The 24,107-nt window shown below is 42.7% G+C and overlaps 1 protein-coding gene across 1 annotated transcript in view; it reads left to right on the forward strand.

Moving 5' to 3' along the window:
• The window catches only part of CEP120 (centrosomal protein 120), a 134,530-nt gene that overhangs the window by 81,407 nt on the left and 29,016 nt on the right, over window positions 1–24,107 (forward strand). The window contains exons 17-18 of the mRNA XM_068246934.1: window positions 2,467–2,589; window positions 17,884–17,982. Of these exons, the coding sequence (XP_068103035.1) occupies window positions 2,467–2,589; window positions 17,884–17,982 (222 nt within the window). The remainder of the gene's footprint in view (window positions 1–2,466; window positions 2,590–17,883; window positions 17,983–24,107) is intronic.

Genomic DNA, 24,107 nt, shown 5'->3' on the forward strand with positions numbered 1-24,107 from the left:
ATGACGCGGATTACGTCACACGCCGGCCGCCTCGCGTCATCACGGCGGCCGGCGTGAAAGTACTGCACATGCGCGAACAAAGCGCGCATGCGCAGTACTTTCACGCCGGCCGCCGTGATGACGCGAGGCGGCCGGCGTGTGACGTAATCCGCGTCATATGCGGAAGAAGCAGCCCGACACTGTCGCCCGGGCTGCGGCCTGCCAGCCATTCCGGAGCGGGGAGAAGGAGAGGAGCCAGGACGCCGGCGTGGGACCTCCCGACCAGCACTGGGCTGGAAAAAGCCCCTGGTGAGTACAACTTTCCTTTTTTTTCTGAGCTCGGAGTCCCTTTAACAAACACAAACAAAAACAATACAAGGACAGACAGTGTGAATATTACAAGTTAAGGACGTTATAAGTATAGTGGCAGCAAGCAATGTGAGAATTGTTCATGTTTAGTTCTGTGCTGATTACTTTCAGTCCTAGCAGCTCTAACGTGGTTCAGCATTAAGTATGGCTACCGCTTGAGGAAAAAAACTGTTCCTGTGTCTAGAGGTTTTGGTAGCGATTGACCGGAATCTTACTCCTGAAGGCATGCGCTGGAAGATGGAGTGAGCTGGGTGAGAGGGGTCAGAGGCAATTTTGGTTGCTCTCTTTCTGCACCTGCTAGTGTAAAGATCCTGCAGGGAAGGTAAGCTACAGCCAATTATCCTTTCCGCTGATCGGATGATGCGCTGCAGCCTCCCCTTTTCTAATGCTGAGCAGGAGCCGAACCATACAGTCATAGATGATGTTATGGTGGATTCGATGATTGCAGTGTAGAACTGCACCATTAGAAGAAGAGGATAAATCCTGTTCTCAAAGTGAGAGTTGTTAAATTCACTGTGTGGAACAGAAGATGCCCATAGACTGGCGGCTGAATGGGAGAGACTAGAGGAGAGTGGTGTGAGCCCATGGCATGTCGGGTAAGCAAGATGCGGCTCCAGTGTAGTGAACTGTGGCTAAGGTAGATGGAAGTCTATTGTGGCAGCCGCACTGAAGATGACCGCACACCTTCCTTACAGACACACGTGAAGTCACGTTGTATTGAGCCAATAGCTGACGTGTTTCGCAGGGCTTGTAGAGTCGGAGTTGAAATTGGAGCAATTTTGGGTACCTGGAGTCCGAGTCAGTGGTTTCATAAACTGAGGAGTCGGATGGTTTTTGAACCAAATCCATAGCCTTTGTAAAAATTAGACTGAGGAGTCGGAGTCGAGGAGTTGGAGCAATTTTGGGTACCTGGTGGTTTCATAAACTGAGGAGTCAAGTTGGATGATTTTTTGCACCGACTCCACAGCACTCTTGTTTCAGGAGGACTGCCTCCCTTCCTCAGAACTCCATGTCCATTATAAATCGCAGCCTCTCCAGGATTTTTGAACCCTTTCTACTCTGCAGAATAAAGTGCCTTGGAAGGAGCATCAGCAATGTCCCCAGTTCGAATTCCAGGCAGAGCAACATCTGCATGGAGTTTGTATATTCTCCCTGTGTCTGTGTAGGTTTCCTCCAGGTACTCTGGTTTCTTCCCACATTCCAAAAACATTCAGATAAGTTAATAAGCTTCCCTTGAAATTGCCTCTAGACTACGATGGACATATAACTGTGGCATGGATTAGACTTTGAGCGCCTCTGAGTGACAGTGTCAAGACTGTATGCTCTGTACAGCACTACAGAAGATGTCAGTGCTGTATAAATGCCATATAATAATAAAGGCATGGGGTTGAGGGGAACAAGAGGTGGGATACTATACCGTATTCATACCTAGAGGCAGTGTGTATTTAGGTTACCTAGTAAGGAGTGCAACTCGACCAGAGGTTGAAGGGGGAAAGGCCTAAGTTAGAGTGTATGGAAAACGTGAGTTTTAAGGGAGCGCTTAAATGAAAGGTTTTCTTTCCAGAAATATTTTTATCACTGGCTGCTGATTGTCCAAAACTAGAGCTAACAAGCCTTCAAGGCCATCCTGAACTTGTTCCCTTTTCTTTCAACTGATCATTGTTCAGCTGGAATCTGAATGCCGACCTTCCGCCTGGTATGCAGCCAAATAAGGGCTCAGTCAATGGCAATACTAGGATGCTCTCCATTTAGGAGGAAATCTTAGAACTGTTGTGATAAAACTGCAGAAACTAAACTGTCAGAGGGAAAAGTACAGTATATAATGGAAGGCAGCTTCTGCATTTTATCTGCCGTCTGTGTTTTCATATGTCATTGAGAAATACATAACTTTTCACATTCATTTCCTAGCTACAAGCTTTTTTTAATGGTATTTTTGTGTGTTTCTGACTCAGTGAAAAGAGCTGTAATTTATGGTAGTAATGTTATTTTGATATCTGTTTAATGTCAATAGATACACGGTTCAGGGGCTGAGTATGGACATGCTCTATGTCCTTAGTTTGCTTATTTAAGACCATTGTTTTAATGGGTTTTATATCAATGTCTCGTTTCCTCTTTTAGCTTCATGAAGCAGAACATAAGTTTAAGTTGCTGGACACGGAGTTTCAGCAGTACAAGGAGCAGCAAAGCACTAAACCTGAAATCCGACTACAGTCCGAGATCAATCTCCTCTCACTAGAAAAGGTATTACTGATGCAATAGACTTGTTAATGTTACAGGCGCAGTTTTAGGCCTTGTTCACACTAAGGATGTGTTGCTGTACGCTTTTCAAAGCGCATTGAACTGTGCGCATTGCCAAGTACAGCTTTTTTCATCGATTCTAATGTACAACGTTCACATCTATGTGCTTTGTTAGTGTTTGTTGCATGCATTTCTGTGCATTGCGCTGTGAAGGGCACAGCAGTGCAAGTGAATGGGTAGGTTTTTTTAGCCCGTAGAAGCGCATAGCAATGCGCTTTGGTGATGAATTTTTTTTTTTACTCCTAATTTAAAAAAAAATGAATACAAATCTTTGACAGCTACTACATCAAATAAGCAAAACCTGTTTAACAAAAACGCATTCAAGCACATATAAAACACATGGGGATGCTAAAAAATGCAACGCCCTAAAACATGTCATGAAACATGCATCAACGCTTGCGTTTATCATGCGCTTAAATATGTTTCTGAATGCACCCAGTGTGAACGAGCCCTTAGACAATGCAGATTCTAATGTAGAATAAATGATGCAGGAAGAACAGCGTTTAGCTGGTTGTAATAACTGTCTTAAGCTGGCCACTAATGGTCCTATTTCTAGCGAAAAATCGTTCGAGCGATCAGAAATTCTGATCAGACCAAAAATCGTTCACTACACCATCAACGAACCAATCTTTGCTTCCTATCTATCACAACCAACAAGAAAATCTAAATTTTATTTTTATAATAGTTTGTAATCAATTGTGCCAATCAACTGAGATTATTTACAACCAATCCGATCAGAATTTCTGATCCTGTCAAATCTAAGTTTCAGAAAATGGCAGCGTATGTGTGTTCATTGATACTTTATCTCCACTTACTGCAGCCTGACATCTGCATTGGGGAGGGGGGGGGGGGGGGAGAGGCTTGCACAGAATCATGTGACAAGAGGACCATGTCCCGTGTATTCATTGCCAAATACTTCTGAATGTTACAGTAGAAGATTACAGAAAAACTGTGACTACAGTTGGATTCCAGTCAACAACATTATTTTACCTTGCAAATGCAATTGTCTTAGTGGCGAGATTACTGTACTTTGTACATGATGGAGTACAGAGTGTAGTACTGGATCCCTTTGTGTGCGATGTTCAGGTCATCTGAACATACAGACCATTCAAGACATCGATAACTGACCCTGTTGGTTTAGGAGCTGTTTGCACGAATGAATGACATTCACATTACAATGAATGTCGTCAGAAAGCCTACAGTTACTCCCTTCTACGGACACGTCTGTTTGATAATGCAAAAGCTTGCTCCACCCCAACCTAAAATGCCCATAACCAAGCAAAAAAACAGTTATAAAGGTCTGCGGCAGCGAACTGCGGCTTCAGAGGTTGTGAAGGTTAGGCACCAGTGTGCGGGGGGAGGGGTTGTTAAGGTCAGGCACCACCAGGGAGGAGGGGTTTAAGGCTAGGCACCACCAGGGTGGTGTCTTGTGTGAGAATGGGAAGGGGTCAGGTCATAGTGAGGTATCTGTAAATATTACTGATATTTTACTATATGAATACATTAGCACAAGATCAGTAAATTTACTGGTATTCTACTACCGAGAGTTTCCTGGGCTCTTTTCAGTGGGCGCCTTTTTCAATTGTACACCCTATCAAATCTGCTACCACCATCACAGGTTACAGCCTAAACGTTATAATGAAATCCAACGTAGTAAACCCACTTTTCCCAAATCTTTAAGATATTCACCTACTGCATAAGTCCGGTGTGGGTTGGTAGATTCTTATTAAATCTCATTTTAATAAAGTTATAACATCATATGAAACATAAAACATAGACTATTGACAGCAAATGTGTTTCTCATCATTACACTTCTTTTTTTCTTTTTGCCCTCTCAAACACCAAATGTTATCTGGAAGGTAAGGTACCCACAGTAAAGTCATCATACACAAACAGTCATACAAGCTATATTGCAGGATCAAATCATAAACTACATAAAATTAGAACCACAAAATAACTCTGCCCAGGGGGAAAACCTCAGTGACTGAATGGGAAGATAGGAGGGGCCAAGGGGGTATTGTCAGACCAGGGTAAAAGGGGAAGACAAATGAGGGGGAGAGATATATAAAGAGGAGTACTAGTCAGGTGGGGGCTTATTCTGGCAGCCACGCAGACTTGTGGGAGGGCTTCCGGCACTGTTCCCCTACTTGGCGAGGGAGGACGGCAGGCAGGTCTGTACTTGGGAAGACAAAGGGAGTGGTAGATTCTTTGTCTTTTCACCCTTCAGTACAGGTAAATGACTCTGTTGACTTATAGAAGGTGTGTAGCCCAATCTACACTATACGATTCTTTGTGCGATTCGATTACGATTCTATTTACAATCCCATTAAATCCGGCATGTCCGATCGTAATTCGATTCATTTCGATTTGCCATTGCAAAACAATGGTGAATCGAATCCCGATCGGACATGTCGGATTTAATCAGATCGTAAATAGAACCGTAATCGAATCTCACAAAGAATCATATCGTGTAGCTGGGGCTTATAACTGCTGTTGGAATACTCTGTAGAGAACAGCACAACCCACTGCATATGAGGATTAGATATAAAACAAATGGTCCCTCACCAGTAAATCTGCTTTTAATATCTCAGACACCATTAATAATGGTAGCTAACACAAAAAGGCCTACACATTTCCTTTAAAGAATAACTTAAGTTGTTCCCAGCCTTATTTTTTTTGTTTGTTAAATCTGTCTACACTCAGTGGAAAGTTTTGCAGACTGTGAGATGTGCTTTAATTTAATCTTTAGAGCATGGTTTCACCCTAACCACCTTCCTGGGTGTGCATAGATTACCTGATCCATTGTTGGGTCTACAGTGATTAAATGGTCTTTCCCAGAAGAGTCTGCTTCCCAAATCCATTTTCTGGATAGAGTTTCATTTATTTCCACTTTGCCATAATGACCCTGATTGTAATTCTAAAGGAAATAGTAAGCAATTTCACGATGCCTGGTATATTGCCCCAATTACTTCATTATTGAGCACCCGTAATAATAGGACATAACTGCTCTCAGGCTGGGCCTAAGGTACAATCATTTTATAGTGATACTTGCACCACACAGAGCAGTTCTCTTATAAATACAGACTGGTTCAAGATTCCAGAACCACAGGAACATTTGTATTTAGTCAAAGTAACTGATGTGTGGATCCTGTTATTTTACTCCTCTAGATAAATATGTAGATATCCTGAAGTATAGATGCTGCAGAACTGTGGAGCTTGTAGAGCTAAACAACAAGATTTTCTTTTTTTTTATGTAGGCAGTGGAACAGCACCGCAGTGTACTATGGAAATGGTTTATTAAGTCTAAACTCCTCTACAAACAGCTTTATTCTTACAATTAGGATTTTGAGAGTAGGGGTAACATAGACTCACTCACTCACACACTCTGTGTAATGGAGGAGAAAAGCCTTTACAAGTTGCATTTCTTGATTATTTCCCTTGCCTGCTTGAAATTATTAGTTCTATAAACCCAAAAATGTCTGTGCTCTGTACAGGTTCTGAGATTGTAGGAAAGAGCTTAGGTATACACACAAAGTCCTCCTTCCTTCCCACACACACATTATCTGAAAATCTGGCTGTACAAAATGTTCTTCTTCATTTTTTATGGTCCTTTCCACATATGTGAAGTCCTGAAAGGGTAGAGTGGACGACCCTAAAAAGGATCAAAGGTTTTTTCTTTTTCCCGTTTGTGTAAAAAGATTATACTCCCAATTATATACGAAACTGTACAAAATGTCCACAAATTATGTTAAACTGTTGGGCATGGGAGGCCTACAGAAACAGCTCTCTAACTTTGGCTAGCACTTGCAGGTAATACTCGCCGATCGGCTATCACTAGTACTTTGGCTAGTTGCTACTTTCGGTGCTGGGGGAGGGGGGAGTGAGGGGGTTAGTGTTAGGCAGTAAGAAGGGGGTTGGGCATTAGGAAGGGGGGGTAGTGTTAGGCATTAAGGAGGGTTACTGTCAGAATAGGTGACTGGGCAAGTCGATAGTTGAAATATCAGTAATATAGCATTACCAATATTTTACTATGTGCATGACAACGGCACCACATGGAACAAGTACCGCCGTTATATGTGCTCAGCTGCTGTTGCTATAAAATGGCTGTGCATCTCCTCAATATCGATTCTTGCGGTGCTGTCTGCTTATTTAGCTTGTTAAATGCAGCAGCAAAGGAAGAGGAAGATACCAGCACAGAAAGGTATGGTGTAGTGAAGGCACACTAAAATACTGGAACAGAGATGGGAAAGCAAGGGGAATATGGAGTAAGAGATGAGGGAGAATCCAGAAGAGAGATGGAGAAATAGGCAGAGAGAAATCGAGAGGAGTGCGTGAGCTGCATAAAAAGGATATGAAGCGTGGAGGTGATGGACGCACAGAAATCTGAGAGAGCAAAGAAAGAAAGAGATAAACCAAAAGGAAGTTTCAAGAAAGAATATGAGAGAGACTTGAATAGATTCTGTGTGCACAAATCACAGACTGTGGCCCATATGTAATTAACTTTTTCTCCTGAGTTTTCTCCCAGGAGATAATTTTTCATCTTCAATTTAAAATAACTTTTTAGCACTCTGCAATGGAAAAAGTACCACAGAGTAGTTGAAAAATTACTGTAAAAATTATGTATTATCTTGCTTGCTGGTGGTTTAAAATGCATTTTATTTACAAGTTGTGAAAATATCACCTCAGAGAAAACTCAGGTGAAAAACTGAATTGCGTATGGCCCCGTAGGTTAGGTGAAAGAGCTTTCAGGAGGGAAGGCGGAAGGTAGGAGTCGGAGGGGAGGGGGGGGGGGGGGTGCCTGATTATATGTTATGTATGTGATCAGTTTGATCAGCTGGTAGTTTTGAAAGGTTCTGATTAGCTGTGATGACTTCATGGTTTAACAAATGATCATGTCCAGCAAATCAGAGCTTAACAAATGTATCCGCTGACCAACCTGATTACATGCTCCTCCATGAGTTTTCCTAAGCATTGCCTGTCAGGAACTTACCTGAGGGGTCCGCACTGCTCCAGGTCCCCCCGGGAGCTGATCCTGCTGTTGCACAAGTTCCTGGCTGTATTAAATAGTATTCCCCCTCCAGGCCGCCATGGATGGTGGAGAATGAAATAATTCGGCTTCCAGCAATTGCTGTGTTTTAAAAGTCACTTCAGCTCCGTCTTCTGACGGCACCGAAGTTACTTCCTGTGCGCTGCTATAGCCGTAATTCCTATTACGGCCTATGGTGGCGCCGGCTGCGCACAAGTCTCCTGTGCTGGATTAACAGTGTTCGCTCTTGCCTGTGTTTTGGACTATGTTTTGATCGCCACCTGGACCGACTTTTGCCTGATTACCAGATCTCGACTTGCCTAGCCCTTTGGTACTGCAAACCTCTGATTCTCTGTGTATGACCTTTGGATTGTTTCTGGACCGGTCTTTGCCTAGCGTTCTGGTACTGTGAAACTTTCTGATACCCGTTGCCCACTTGGACTGTTTAGACCTTGTTTATCTCTACTGTGGTTTATTTGCCTATCCTCCGTTCAGCTCTGATACCTTGTGCATACAAGTCCTGGGTGTAACTGAAGCCTGTTAGGTGTTGTCTCGTCGCCTCCCGTTCAAGCGGGGACGTGCCACATAGGGTGAAGACTGCAGTGATTGGGGCATCAGAGCTGAACTGTAGGTGGATACTCTGCCAGTCCTCACATTGCTATCCCAAAGTTATGGCCTACCATAGAGAAGATGCACATAATTTGTGTGGACTTTCGAGATTGCCAATAGATTCATCCTTTGTCAAGATGCCTTCATCTTTTTCCCATGAATATGTCCTAGATCTCATTTCTTACATACTCTATGGCAGTGTTTCTCAACTTAGTCCTCAAGTACCCTCAACACTCCATGTTTTGCAGCAAACCACAAACATTCACAGGTGAGGTAATTGGTGTCTCAGGAAAGCTCTTTAATTACCTCTGTAGATTTACACAAAACCTGCAGTGTTGGGGGTATTTGACGACTGAGTTGAGAATCCCTGCTCTCTCTGGCCCTTATTCAATTCACTTTTTCTCCTAGTTGATATTTTTACACCTTTTCAATAACATTCCTATTAAGCTACCAGAAAGCAAGAAAATACTGATATTTCAGCAGTACTTTTCCACGCAATTGAATAAGGGCCTATGTATCCAAATACTTCACACTTTTTGAAAAAGAAGGGAGAGTCATATGGAGGAAAGAGAAACAGAGTTATACATGAGGAGAAAATTAATATGGGGAGATAAAAGGGGAAGACAAACACAAAGGCAGGCGGGAGAGATGCAATTGGGTAGAAGGAGAATACGGAGAGCAAAGAGATGGAAGTGAAGAAGACAGCGGGACACAAAAAGGGAGATGAAGCTGTTGTAGGTACTGAGTGAGCAGAAGTAAAGCCCCCTGTCTACACAACCAACACATCATCATGACCAGCACAGCCATCTGCTTTTCACATTCTCCTTCGAAATTAATTTTTCACTGTTTAGTATGCGTACCTGAACCTGTACTGTGTTCAGTGGGACAAGTAAAGTAAAAATGTTCTCTTTCACAATTTCTACTGCCTTTTCCACTGCAAATGTGAGCCAGGTAGAAACTTGAGTGTAATGTCACTTAAAGCAAGAAAGGTGCGGTCTTCATCATAATAATAATGTTATTTTCCTAATGAGTTTATATCTTTATTGCTATGTCTACTTTAATTCTATGATGCAGTTTATATTTTACAATGGAAAACAATAGTTTGTATAGTTGCTGAAAAAGAGATCTACTTGCAGACATGGGGGTTATATTATGCAATGAAGCTTCAAACATGACCGAGCAATGTATATAATTTATACCTCACATTTGTAAATATGATTCTGTTGTATATTAAAGGCAGGTTTCCATTAGCTCAGTTCCTTAGGGGTATTTTACTGGCCAATTTTTTTTCTTGTTTATTTGTGAGAAGGGCCTCTCCTTGAAGAGTACTTTAGACCTTAATGTTTGGAAGATAACAGCTTATTTATGATTGTTGTGTGATGGGAACTGGACAATAGCAATATCCTTACATAATTCATTGGCGTATCAAGTGTGGAGGACGACTGGGTGTACAACATGCAGGATATCCCCTAACTAAATCCAGTTAAGAGGATTTCTGTTCTAGGTGATATGTTACGCCTCTCCCATTTTGGAGACCTCAGAGTTCTGCCAAGACTTAATACCACAAACAGCAGGGATCTGAGGGAATGGATCCCTGCCCAGTAATGATATTCTTGGGATCAGGGATGGAGAATTCCCAGTAGCCATGCTGACAGCTGGTATTATTTAGTGCAATAGAAGTCCACTGAAGTGTACCTGTATTCATTTTAAGCGCCCACCACATATGGAAAGTTCTGGGTTTCCAATTTTCCTGAACATTATTCCATGTTTGCAGAAAACCATTTTTCTGTAATGTGCCAAATAAAAAGTTCTATGGCTTTTTGGGTAGTTGTTTATCGTATATCAAACTAGCTTCTAACTAGCTTGCTTCTAAATATTTAGTTGTAATTACACCTGGCCAACCCCTCCCACAAAGGTAGTTAAGAAACGAGAATGTGAATGTTATAAAGTGAATATGTGGTGATTTTTCTTTTTCTTTTTTTCAGACTTTATTCATTTAAATGCTTTTTAAATGTTTTTATTTTTAGCTTTCATCTTTTAAAGCCCACCTCCAGACACAGTTCTAAAATACCGTCTAACAGCTTAGTAATCGCAGTGCACAAATGTTGCCTTTTTGTGTTAAGTCTTCTTCAGCTAATTTCCCGTCCTAGAATTTTGAGCAGTGAGAATGTCTGGCTGCTGCTTGTGTCTGGACTTCTTTATTTCCTTTGTTCAGATTGATAGGGGATCTGTACAGTCTGAGGATTTGTACAGACATTACATTTCTGCTGTCCACAGGGATGAGGACTCAATCCCTTGGTCGACAGTTTGGGGCCCAATGCTGTACAGAGGCATCAATAGCTTCCACATTTGTGATGTTTTCTGGTGCTATGAAGGGGGTTTCCTCTTTCATATCTCCCCTTACCAACTGATGACTTTCCCCCCCTCAATTTTTCATAAGTGCAGAAGAGTTATCAGTGGCAGAGAAGAGGCAGAGGCCCTCATTCAAGTACTTTCTCCTGAGTTTTCTCATAGATGTTTTAACGCCTTATCTATAAGAACAATTTAAATTAGTACTGTAACTTACCTGGTGCTTCCACCACAATCCCCCCGCCTCAGCTCACGTCTGTTTTTTTTTTTCCCACTTTAATGTCACAAACAACTGCTGCACCTACATGGCCCTGGCTCCTGCTGACGTCGCCGGGAGCTCCCTGCACAGTTGTTTGCGATATTAAAGTTGCAAATACCGCAAGCAAGCTGTGGCCAGGGACCGGAGGATTGTAGAGTACCAGCGCGGGCACAGGACGTCTGCAGGGGCTGGTAGAAGCCCCAGGTAAATTAAACTATTTTTTTTTTAGGTTACAGTACTCCTTTAAAGTAGATCTGAGATAAACGTTTACTCATTGCATAATTGTGTTCCTTTCATATAGTTTTAGGGCATTCCTCAAGCCAAATACTTTTTTGTTTTAATAGTCTAATTCCCTATAAACTAAACAAGCCTTGCCCACAGCTCCTTTTGTGCCTTGGCACTGTAGCAAGGGCTTATGGGAGCTCAGTCTGGGCAGGAGGAGGAGGTTACTAGCCATTGATTTAAGAGGCAGAGGGGAGGAGGAGAGGGGACTGAATTTACATACAGGCAAGCTGATAGCATCTCCAGCCCTCAGCCTGTGACAATGTGACAAACAGAACATGACCTTTCTCATTGTATCACAGGAATAAATAATCACAAACGTTTGAAGCTGTTTGCAGCTAGATATGCTGTGTAAACTATCTAAACTTTAGATAAGATATATGGACAAGTTACTTGTTATAGTTAGTTTTTCATCTCAAATCCGCGTTAAGCACCTAACAAGCAAGAAAGTTCTCAAAATAAGTTCACTTTTTTTGCCAGGCATGCAAGGTTTGGAAATCGTGTGCCCAGTTCATAATTGCTTGTTTACAGCCTGGTGAACATCTGGGATGCTGGGATGCGATACCTCTTATAGAACAGGGAATGGGAGGGACCCGAGGACCAATGAGAAGTTTCTTGAGTACCTACTTTGGCTCCCCAGAGTTTTTATTTTAAGGTTTATGCGTACTTCAGGTGTGCTTAAAAGTAAGCCTTTCACTTTCCTGTCCCAATAAGGTAAGGCCTGTACTACATGGTATAACCTTCCTACATACTATTAATGTGCTTCTTATGTTAATATCAGTACCCAGTAATCAGTGTGTCTTCTTGTTTCTAAAAATAACTAACCAGTCAGCTTCTGCTTCCTGATGAAAGGGTTCTGCCCTTTCCTCCCCCCAGTGGCTGCACTGCTGATCATGTGTGCCTTTCTTCCTAGCACAGTCTGCTATTGGTCTGGTTTGTTCTACATTTAACCACTTCCTCTTCCCCGGGACAAGCAGCTAAGTCCCTGCAAAATCCCATATCCCCGTGCAGGAACGTAGCTACTACGTCCCTTCTCGCTTGCGCGCTCCCGCCATTATTACCGCCGCCAATCGTTAGCCAGGAGATAAATAAATGGGAACACAGTTCCCATTGATTGATCTAAGTCCCCAATGTGAATGACCGCATGCAGCAATCTATTAGACAGCGCTGCCTTTCACAAAAATCAATACTTGCACATCAATGCATAACTTTCTCTTTGCGTAGTAATACTACACATACGGAAATTATGCACAAGGACATCTTGTGGCGAAATAGTAAAATTGCATCTACACATTTTTTTTTTCATTAAAACACATTTTTTCACAGCTGAAATTAACCTCTTAAGTCCCACACTTCCCAATAGTTACCCTCAAATTTTTTTTTTATAAAAAAAACTGAACTTGTTTAATATGTATGTCATGAGGGTATATTACTGTTACTTTATAAATTATGGGCTTGTAATTAAGGATGGAGGCAAAACTGAAAAAATACACTTTTATTTCCAAATAAGATATTGGCACCATACATTGTACTGTACTATTTAAAAAAAAATTAAACATTGCAATAACTGGGACAAATGTTCAAATAAAATGTGTGGGTTTTAATTACGGTAGCATGTATTTTAAAACTATAATTGCCAAAAACTGAGAAATTAATTATTTTTCTTTTTCCTGTTAAAATGCAGATACAATAAAATAATTATTAGTAAAAAGTACCCCCCAAAAAAAGCCTAATTGTTAGCAAAAAAAACAACCTGATATAGATTGTTTTGTTGTGATAAGTAGTAATAAAGTTATAGGCGAATTAATAGAAGGAGCGCTAACAGGTGAAAACTGCTGTTTTTTGAAGGGGAAAAACCCTTGTTGGTGAAGTGGTTAAAGGGTACCAAGCACTACTTTTGTTTCCTGGTTTCTAATAGCTATATGAACTGCCATGTCGTCGTCCCCCCCCCCCCCCCCCTTCCCTTCTAGATGCCCTTTATTTATCCACAGGAAAGGTGTGAAGATTGTATCTGTGACTTCTGGAAATTGCTTGAATACAGTGTCCAATCTACCCCCTCACATCCTCCACATTTTTGTCAATGAACCACATTGCTGGCATGCATATTAAATGTGCTATTGAGATGTCCTGGGTGCTAAAATGGTGCTGGGTTCACTTTAAAGAAACCACATGCTTAGAACGGTGGTAAGGCGACTTCGAAGCAGCTGTAGAAAACTATTATAATTTATTGAAAGATGTGTAGCTGTTGTAAACAGTTGTTGAACAAACCTTAAAAGAGTTTATTATTCATTTCACAGATTTAAAATTGAAACTGTTTGTCGTGTTTGTTTGTAATGAAAGCACTGACAACTTTTGGCTTCTTTTAAGCCCTGTTTTGCTAAACGACTTAATCCATCATTTAACAGCTTTCAGTGTAAACATGATTTTCTTCTTTCATAAAGAAACTAGTAACTGGAGTGTTTTTATTTTGGTTAAACACACAAACACAGCCATTCGTTTTCCCAGTTGTGTATTGATACTGACTAGTCCACACAGCAGAGGGTTCATTTTTTTGAGCAAAGCTAAATTTATAATTTATTTATTTTGGCCAACATTTATTTTTTGAAAATACACGTTAAAGGAGGGCTGACATTTTTTGTTTCTTTAAACTTGCTATCATTTTATTAAAATAAAGAGTAAAACTTTTTTTCTGCTAAGTGTTTTAGCCAGATTGTTTCTCTGTTTGAGACTGAGAAAGTACATTCCTAAAACAAGGCCAGTTTGGCTTGATTTCAGTTATAACAGATCAGCAATGGCAAGTAAAAATAAGCAGTTTGATTCAGTCTTTGCGCACCTCTGCACCCCTCCATAATTCTCCCAACTAAGCGTGTAAAACGACAGTCTGCAGTATAAAGTTATCAGCGGTGAATGTCCAGCACAATGGAAGTGGCTTCATTTATATCATAAAAAAACGATATTTTAAAGGTTACTTTTGTTTTATAAAGTATGTTTATAGTCAAGCCTCTGTTTAATCACGTCTGAAGTAAAAATAAGCAGGAGATCCTTAAAGTGGCACTGAAGTGGAAAAAAAAAAACTTATGATAATATAAATTGTATGTGTAGTATGGATAATTAATAGAACATCAGTAGCATGTTTTTATTTTCAGTTATATCGCTTTGTTTTGTTTTTATAACATTGCATCATTCACTTATATTTGCAGTTTATAAATTACACTCTGTATTTTAAACTATGAATCAGAGCAAAGCTATTGACTCTTTGAGCTTCCCTGCAGTAAAACAATATATATGAAGTTGTCCCTCACTGTTTCTTTGATGTAGAAGTGCTTCAGAAAACAGTACTGTCTTCAACCCAAGTTGGGTTGGAGAGCTCAGAGAAGCTCAGCCATGACAGTGTGAGGTAATATCTGGTTGGTTCAGCTCCCAGTGGAGAGAATTAATTTCCATTTGAGCGGTTATCAGAAGTCTTTGTTCAGACAGATAAGTGTTTGCATTCTTTTCCATCTTCACGAGAGCTCTGGCTAAATTCACAGCTGTTTGCTTTATTTGCATACCGTATATACTCGCATAAAGGCCGAATTTTTCAGCACAAAGATGAAAAGTCCCCCCCCTCGGCATATATGCGAGTCATATACTTTTAAAGGGGAACTGAAGAGAGAGGTATATGGAGGCTGTCATGTTTATTTCCTTTTAAGCAATACCAGTTGCCTGGCAGCCCTGCTGGTCTTTTTCTCTGCAGTAGTATCTGAATAAAACCAGAAACAAGCATGCAGCTAGTCTTGTCAGATTTTACTTTAAAGTCTGAGCCACAGAAACACCTGATCTGCTGCATGCTTGTTCAGGGGCTATGGCTAATAGTATTAGAGGCAGAGGATCAGCAGGGCTGCCAGGCAACTGGTATTGCTTAAAAGGAAATAAACTTGACAGCCTCCATATACCTCGCTCTTCAGTTCCCCTTTAAGTTGTGTGGGCTGACCTGCTTGCAGTGCACGGAGTACAGACTGTAGAGGGGAATAAAGCCTTCAGCTTGTACAGACATCCGGGCAAGCTGTTAGTGCCTGCATCGGATCAGATTGACTGCGGGGAGACAAAGCGGGAGACGGTACTGCACAGGTTTGCCGCCATGAAAGTCCTGGAGATGAGCGGCGGAGATAAGTGCCCCGGAGATGAGCAGCGTGGATCGTGCCTGCATCGATCAGATAAGCTGCGGGGAGATGGAGAGGGAGGCAGAGCGGTATTTGCAGTCCTGCAAATATGTGCAGCACAGCACAGATTTGCTGCCATGAACATCCTGGAGATGAGTGGCTAAGATAAACCCCCCCCCCCCCCCCCCCGGAGATGAGCGGCGTGGATGAGTGACCAGGATACAGAACAGCGTTTGCAGACAGTTTTGCAGGCATGAGCTTCCCGGGGAGCAGTGTGTGAAGGTGACGTCAGCTCCTGCTGTGTCTTATCCCTTAAACTCCCGCTAGTGGCAACTTGAGGAAGAGCGAGTGGCTGTAAAGAGCCAGGCTGACAGGCTGTGAGATGGCTAAAAAGGGCTCCCAGACTGCTGTACAAACACAGGTAATCGCCAAGTAGAAAATATGCAAGCTTTTAAGGGACATGGACTGATGGCAGGCACGGCTCACTAGGCACATTAAATATTCAGTACAATCTGGAAGTTAGCTGTATGCATGACTTGTACATGTGGTCACTGTAATATTACCAGTGATCATATGTACAAGTCTTGCATACAGCTGACTTCCAGATTCTACTAGAGATTTACTGTACTTACAATAAGCTCTGCCTGCCATCAGCCCAGTCTGTAATTTCACCAACCATTTGTTCACTTCCTGCAGCAGTAAGCAGCTTGAATGCTATGAAGGATTCTGGACCCTAAAAAAGGGGTAATTTGAAAACGTAATTGCAATTCAATTTGGCATTTACTTTGTTTATCGAAACTCAGAAGCCGCTGCATTTCCTACCCTTGGCTAATATGAGAGTCGACCACTTTTTCCTGATTTTTGATGGAAAAGTGGGTACCTCGGCTTATATGCGAGTATATACGGTATATAAAAAAACTGTTTTATTAGCTCTTGCAGTGCAAAAAAAAAGTAGAACGTGAACAAAGGCAAGCTATAAATAGGCTTGGTACTACATGTATCCAGGACCACATCAGTTCAGGTACACTTTAAAGTTTAAATCTTGCATACAGCAGCTCCTATAGAGATTGATGCCTTTTGATTGTGTTAGTCTAGCCACAGTACTTGCCAACATGTTATAAAGCAGAGTGAACACTCAAAAGACTTATGCAGAGTCATGTGTCCACATTGCATTCCAGATCTCATATACTTCCCTGTGAAGGAAGAAGTATGTGAGATCTGAAATGCGACGTGGAAGACAGCACACAGAAGCGGCGACAAAGGTTGGCACGCCCTGCCGCAGTGCGCATGTACAAAGATTCAGGTTCTGATCGGATGAAGTTCCGAATTCAACTTTTCCGTACATGGCAGCACTATTCAGAGAGAAATGGGAAAAAAATGTATACAGAGAATCAAGACTTTTTTAAAGCATCTATATACCCCAACATGTAGCTTGAGGTAATCTACTACTTCATGCATATAGATAAATAAAGAGTAGAATATAGTGTGTTTTAAATCCGTATAAAGCAAATCCAGCAGAATTAACAAACCTTTATATACTGCTGCAAAAGTAAACATCTCAGAGGCGGCAGACAGTTGATGAATGAGGGCCCATTCACACTAGAAGCGCTTTTCTGAGCACTTTGTGATTAATTAGCGCTTTTTAAAAACCGCTCCCATTCACTTTCATTAAAATCGCGATAAAAATCGGCACAATTTCCACGTACGCAATCGCTGTGATGTTTACGCAATTTTTTATGTGATTTTAATGAAAGTGAATGGGAGCGATTTTTAACCACTTAACGACCAGCTAACGCTGATAGGCGGCGGCTGGTCATTTGTGGATTTCCATGGAAACAGCCGCTCCTTGTCAGTTCATGGCGGGGGGCTCAGTGAACAGCATGCAAGCCTTCGATCGCAGCTCGCAGGCTAAATCTAAACACCCGGGGGGAAAAATCCAGCATACGGCCCTGCTGTCACAGCAGCACCGTAAAGGAGATCGGCGTTTCCCGGACTCTGATTGGCCGGGGATCGCCGGCATCTGATAGCTGAAGCCTATCAGAGGCGGTACAGGACGGATCGCTGTCCTGTACCGCCTCTAGTGAGGAGGAGAGGGAGGGGGGAATAGCGCTGCAGAGGGGAGCTTTGAGGAGCCCCCCGCTAGGCAAAGCAAGCCAGCAGCGATCAGACCCCCCCCCAGCAAGACATCCCCCTAGTGGGGAAAAGGGGGGGGGGGGGGAGTCTGATTGCCCTGCCTAAAACCTGATCTGTGCTGTGGGCTGAAGAGCCCACGCAGCACAGATCAAAGAATAATCAGCCGGTCCTTAAGTGGTTAAAAAGCCCTTATCAATCACAAAGCGCTCAGAAAAGCGTGAATGGGTCCTGAATGAGCCTGCAATGTGAACTGTCTGTACTGAAAATGTTGAAGTATCAAGTGCAGTCTTTTACATACCGGTATTTGTTGCGTACTCAAATGCTAAGATCTGCTTCTCAAATGCTAAGATTTGTCTTTCTTAGGTTGATCTGAAATAAAGTTGTTTTTTTTTTATATATGAACTAATATTTAACTAATATTGTTAAACTATTCATAGGTTGAACTTGAAAGAAAGCTAGAATCTGCGACAAAATCTAAACTGCACTACAAGCAGCAGTGGGGAAGAGCCTTAAAAGAACTGGCAAGGATCAAACAGGTGAGAGAGGACTTTATTTGTGCTGAGGGTTTATTAGCTGTTGCTCTGTCACTGTATGCAGCTGGCAGGAGGTGGACTGAAGACATACGGGAGCATACTTCATAGGATGCAATGTTAGAGATTTAAATTTACTCTGTGGAGTTGCATGTAAATAATCACTGTACTATTTATAAAAAGCAGGAATACGATAGTTTCTGTATTTTCAAGGTGCTTTTAACTAATCATTTTATACCAGTACTGATAGTGTTGCTGGCATAATATTAAAGGACCATTTGCTCAAAAAAATGTAAAATGCATGAAAACGCATACATTAAAAGTATATTTCTCCCAGAGTAAAATGTGCTATAAATTCTTTTTCTTCTATGTTGATGTCACTTACATAGGTAGCTGAAATCTGACAGGTTTTGGACTAGCCCATTTCCTCATGGGGAATTCACAGGGTTTTCTTTATTTTCAAAAGCACTTGGTGAACGGCAGTTGCTCAGTCCAACTGCCAGAATAGTGTGCAAACAGGCAGGAGGGTCAGCCTGCATCTTTGTATAGATCCTTTTCCAGGGAGTGCTATTGTAAGGAATAAATTATATATTTAGAATCCCACATGAAGAGATGGACTAGTCAAAAACCTTCCAGTTCCATCAGATGTCTACGAACTTCTGTAAGTGACAGCAACATAGGAGAAAAGTAATCAATAGCTCATTTTACTTTGAAGGAAACCTACTACTTATTTTTATGTGTTCTCATTTATTTTAAGTTGTAAAATTTTTCCAGATAGTGGTCCTTTAATGTGCTGGGAATACATGATGCGTTTGATTTACAGTTCGATCGATTTTCAAATCGTTTTTCCTCTCGATTTCCCGCTCAATTCTCCTATCTTTTCTTAGCAATTTCCATTCACTTCTATCAGAAATCGAGCGGTAAAACGATCGAAAGTAAGATCGACCATGTCGGAAATTATCTATTGAACCATCTATCTGCCGAAAAAACGCATGGTGTATTCCCAGCAATAGTCTTTATTTTGAATTGTAAACCGTTCCAGTGGTTTGGAATCCCAGCCTTCTTTTACGACACGTCTTCATTCATGGTAAGCAAACAAACAATCTCCCACTGCAGAATAGTATCTGATAACTCTGAGTTTCCATTCTGCTATAGACTACTAAAAGCCTGCTTACATCACATGATGTATGGAGGCTTCACAGACTAATCCTAATGTGGATGTTCTCTTGAGCCTAGGTTCTCAATGTGCGGTACTCGTACCCCAGCAGGGGGTACTTCTGATGGTTTCAGGGGGTACTCAGGCTTAAAGAGAACCCGAGGTGGAATTTAATTATGTTACTGGGGCACAGAGACTGGTTGTGCACACTAAGGCCAGCCTCCGTTGCCCCATGGTGTGCCTCCATGTCCCACCTGCGCGCCGCTATAGCCCCCGCAGTGCTGGCGACACACAGCGCGTCGCCAGCACAATGTTTACCTAAGCCCTGACTGTCAGCGCCGCTCCCCCGCCTCCTCCGCATCGGCGCTACCCGCCCGCGTCACTTCCCTCCCGCTGATAGGAGAGAAGTGACGCGGGTGGGTAGCGCTGATGCGGAGGAGACGGGGGAGCCGCTCCCCCGTCTCCTCCGCATCAGCGCTACCCACCCGCTGACTGACTGACAGCGCTTAGGTAAACATTGTGCTGGCGACGCGCTGCGTGTCGCCAGCACTGCGGGGGCTATAGCGGAGCGCAGGGGGGACATGGAGGCACACCATGGGGCAATGGAGGCTGGTCTGAGTGTGCACAACCAGCCTCTGTGCCCCAGTAACATAATTAAATCCCACCTCGGGTTCTCTTTAATATACTTAACCAAGAATAACACATTTTAGAGTTTTAGAAAATGATAAATCTTATTTAAACAACACCAAATTAGTATTTTAGCTAATTAAAAGCAATAGTAAATGCTTGAAAATTGTTTAGAACCAATTGTGATGTACTACAATTAAATATATATTTGTGAAGGGGTACTTGTGATAATGTTTACTATGCTAGATTTAAAATCGGTGTATACCAATAAAAAAAAATGTTGACAAACTGTCTTGAATACCTAGTCTAGACACGCAAAACTCAAATTTTTTTAACTGGTTGTACCACAAATAAGTGCATGAATTACAGTTGCCTTAAAGGAAACTAGAGACGAAGCTACAAAAAAAAAATAGGAAAAGATTTTATACATACCTGGGGCTTCCTCCAGCCCCATCAGCATGGATCGCTCCCACGCCGCCGTCCTCTGCTGCATCTATTACTGGTCCTGGGTCCCGTCACTTCCACCTGACGCGGGCAATTGCACGCAATCGCAGGGACTCCCTCCGTATCTGTACGCATGTGCTTGCGCAGTACGGAGGGAGCGCAATGCACTTGTGTCGACTAGCTGGACTGGCCAAAATGATGGGACCCGGTACCAGCAGGTAGAGGCAGCAGAGGACGGCGGCGTGGAAGCGATCCAGGCTAATGGGGCTGGTGGAAGCCCCAGGTATGTATACAACTGTTAGTTAGTTCGTCTCTGGGTCTCTTTAAATAATACACCTTGTATTAGACATAATAGTATGCATATGAATTGATTCACTCTATGATGCAATAAATGCAAGTTGCAATATATTGGCTGGCCTTAAAAAGAAATTCCACTTCTAAAATTAACATATATATATATGACCCAGTCATTTGGAAGGTTTTTTTTTTCTCCAAATTAAGACTCTGAAGTTCTGACTCTCTTCTTGAATTCCTCCAGGATGGAGTAAAGTAAAACCAAGCCTAGAACACTCCAAAAGTACTGTACACTAGCGCTGCTCAGATCCGGAACCGGGAAATACCCGGATAGTTGCTATCCGGATATCTCCTAGTAAACCTGGGCGGGGGGGGGGCAATCTTACCTGTCTGACATCTTCCTCCTTCTGTCCCTCGGCGCCTCCCACGATGCGCTCCACACGCGTCACGTGATTACAAACACTTCCTCCTTCAACCCGGAAGGAGGAAGTGTCAGTAATCGCGTGACCGCCTCTTGGAGCGCATCGTGGAAGGCGCCAAGGGACGGACGAAGAAGATGTCAGACAGGTAAGATTGACCACCCCCCCCCCCCCCCCTGCACAGATTTACTGGGGGATATCCGGATAGAACTATCCAGATGTCTCCCGGTTCCGGATTTGAGCAGCCCTGCTGTACACCATCACTTTTAGTATTTAGGTTCAAGGACGCTTCACTGCGGCTTTTATTCATGCAATACCCAGCTTAAAGGTACAATGAGAGCACACTGTACCTCATCATTGGCTCCTAGGACAGAAAGAGAAGGGGCCCCTATTGACCAGAATTGCAATGCTGCCACATGGTTGAGTCCACTTATCTTTGTTCAGCAATACAGGGTATACATCTTATCTAGGCAAGATGTGACCTTTGGTAGAAAAGTTCTACAGTCGGTGGTTCCTAGTTACATGGTTGAGATATAGCTAGGTGGTCGCTACATGCCTTCTTTCTTTTCTTTTTTTTTTTTGCACTGCACCCTTTTGTTCACCCAGCTGGTGTTGGTCTTGCTCTTTTAGCAATGAATGGATGGGTGAGGCTTTTAATTTCTGCTTTTGCTTGTTTTCGCTTTTACTGGTTGTCCTGGGGGACTTACAGAAATACCACTACTTGCCAGTCTTATTGGATATTTGTGTTTCAATCTGCAGCCAGCTTAAAAATTTCCAAAATTTAGAGTACGGTAAGCTCCATGTGCTCTTCTCTAGAATATTAAAAGCCGTGTTCTGTGTACTCTGGAGTGCTGCTTCCGAGAGACTATACAGAATCTCTCACCGTGCTGCAGGTAAAACTGCACACAACTTGCAGGCTTTGTTACTCCTCTTAAATGCCTGCTCATATCCTTTGGCAACAAACGTTGACACTTCTCTGAGAGCAGGATCATCCACCAGGCACCCTAGGCAGATGCTTGGGCCTAGTGGGTATCAAGGGGCCCACCGTCTTTGACCTCTCTCCATTTCAGCTTACCAAAAGGACCGCAAGGGTGCCCCAATTCTACTAGCTTGCCTAGGGCCCCATTATATCTTAATCCATCTCTGCTTCTCTCTGCCTGTTTCGGTTAGAAACGCTAGGGTATTTATGCAAATGCAAAAGCTAGCTGAAATACGTAATGCTTGTCATTAATGGTTTCAGTATAAAGAGCTGAAATGAGAGCATTTATTACTTTTTTTTTTCTCCCTCAACAAAAGTAGAATTCCGTTTTATTCCACTCTTTATATTTTCTTTTTCTCTTAACATGTTTCCATTTACATTTTTACTAAAACTAGCAAAAAAGAATATGTAATGTGTGTGCATGAAAAAAGGGCACCAGGAGAAAAGGGCCTGGCTGGATAACGAAATCGCAATAACAATAAACATTGTTAAGGAAATTGGTTAACGATAAATACTGTTTTAAAACAGACTGTAGTTAACGAAAATATATTAACGTTAAAAATCATAACGTAAATCAACAATAAATCTTAACCCAACCCTACTCTCACACAGAACTCTCCCAGGGTGGTGCCTGAAAATAACCATTCCCCTGGTGGTGCCTAACCCTAACCACCCCCTGGTGGTGCCTAACCCGAACCCCCCTGGTGGTGCCTAACCACCTCCCTGGTGGTGCCTAATCCCTAAGGGCCCTTTCACACCAGAGGGATTTTTCGGCGTTTTAACGCCACGGCTGAAGTTGGTGTTTTGCTAGGTAAAAAAGTCCATAGACTTTCATTTTACCTTTCACATCTAACTTGGCGTTTTGGAGCGTTGCGTTTCAACGCTCCCAGGAGCTTTTTCAGGGCTGTTTACAGCCGAAGTTGGCTGTTGGCGTTTCAATGATAGTCAATGGAAAACGCCAACTTCAGCATTTTCAAAGCGTTTTCAAAGCGTTTTACAGCTGACTTGTTCACTTATTTTTATAGAAGGAAAAAAAAAAGGACGTTTTCATATGAGCTGTAAAACTCTTTGAAAACGCTTTGAAAACGCTGTGTATTGGCGTTAAGCAAAAGGCTGACTTTCAGCCTTTTCTACCGCAGCCTCTAGTGTGAAAGAGCCCTAACCTACCCCCCCCCCCAACCCCCCCTGGTGGTGCCTAACCCTAACCACTCCCACTGCAGAAACCCTTTTTTACACATCAGAATCAGTTTTATTTCGCCAAGTACAGCAAGAGCCATAATCGGAATTATTTGTGGTACACATGGCATAGACAGATACAACAACAATACAATTTGAAATGCAGTAATCAGATATACAGAGGAGGCAGCGACGGGGACCAGCTGCCGAACCTGCAATTACGAGTGCAGGCCGGACCGGGGAAAGTCAGAGTTCAGTGACCGAACGGCCTGGGGGAAGAAGGTGTTCTTCCGCCTGGTGGTTTTGGATGGTATAGTCCTGAAGCGGCAGCCCAACGGGAGGAGCCTGAAGTAGTGGCTGCCAGGGTGAGAGGGGTCACGGGAGATCATGGTGGCCCTCTTACTCAATCTAGCGGAGTGGAGGAGATCAAGAGGTGGAAGAGGAGACCCGATGATTCTCTCTGCATCAGCTATGACCCTCTGCAGTTTGTTTATCACTGGCCGTTGCGCCCGCGTACCAAACAATGACTGAGGAGCAGAGGATGGATTCTATGGTGGCAGTATAGAAGCTGGCCAGCAGCTCCCGTGGCATGCCAAATCTCCTCAGTTGGCGCAGGAAGAACAGCCTCTGCTGGGATTTCTTTTGAATTTTAGTGGTGTTCTGCCCCCATTTCAGATTATTGGTGAGAGTCGTGCCGAGGAACCGAACCGATGTCACCATACAAACTTCTGGTCCTCCAATGAGGACAGGCGAGGGGGGGGGAGGGTTCCTCCTGAAGTCTACAACTAGTTCAACAGTCTTTGCTGTGTTGAGAACTAGGTTGTTCTCCCTGCACCAATTGCATATTCTCTCGACCTCGCTCCGGTATTCATGCTCTCCATTGCTTCCAATTAGGCCAATAATGGTGGTGTCATCCGCAAATTTGATGACCTTCACAGAGTCAGCGGATGAGATACATTCGTTGGTATAAAGGGAGAACAGTAGAGGTGACAGAACACAGCCTTGTGGAGCCCCAGTATTGGTGGTTCGAATGCTG

Source organism: Hyperolius riggenbachi, chromosome 1 (genome assembly GCF_040937935.1).
Source record: "Hyperolius riggenbachi isolate aHypRig1 chromosome 1, aHypRig1.pri, whole genome shotgun sequence".
In the NCBI taxonomy this organism is placed as follows: domain Eukaryota; kingdom Metazoa; phylum Chordata; class Amphibia; order Anura; family Hyperoliidae; genus Hyperolius; species Hyperolius riggenbachi.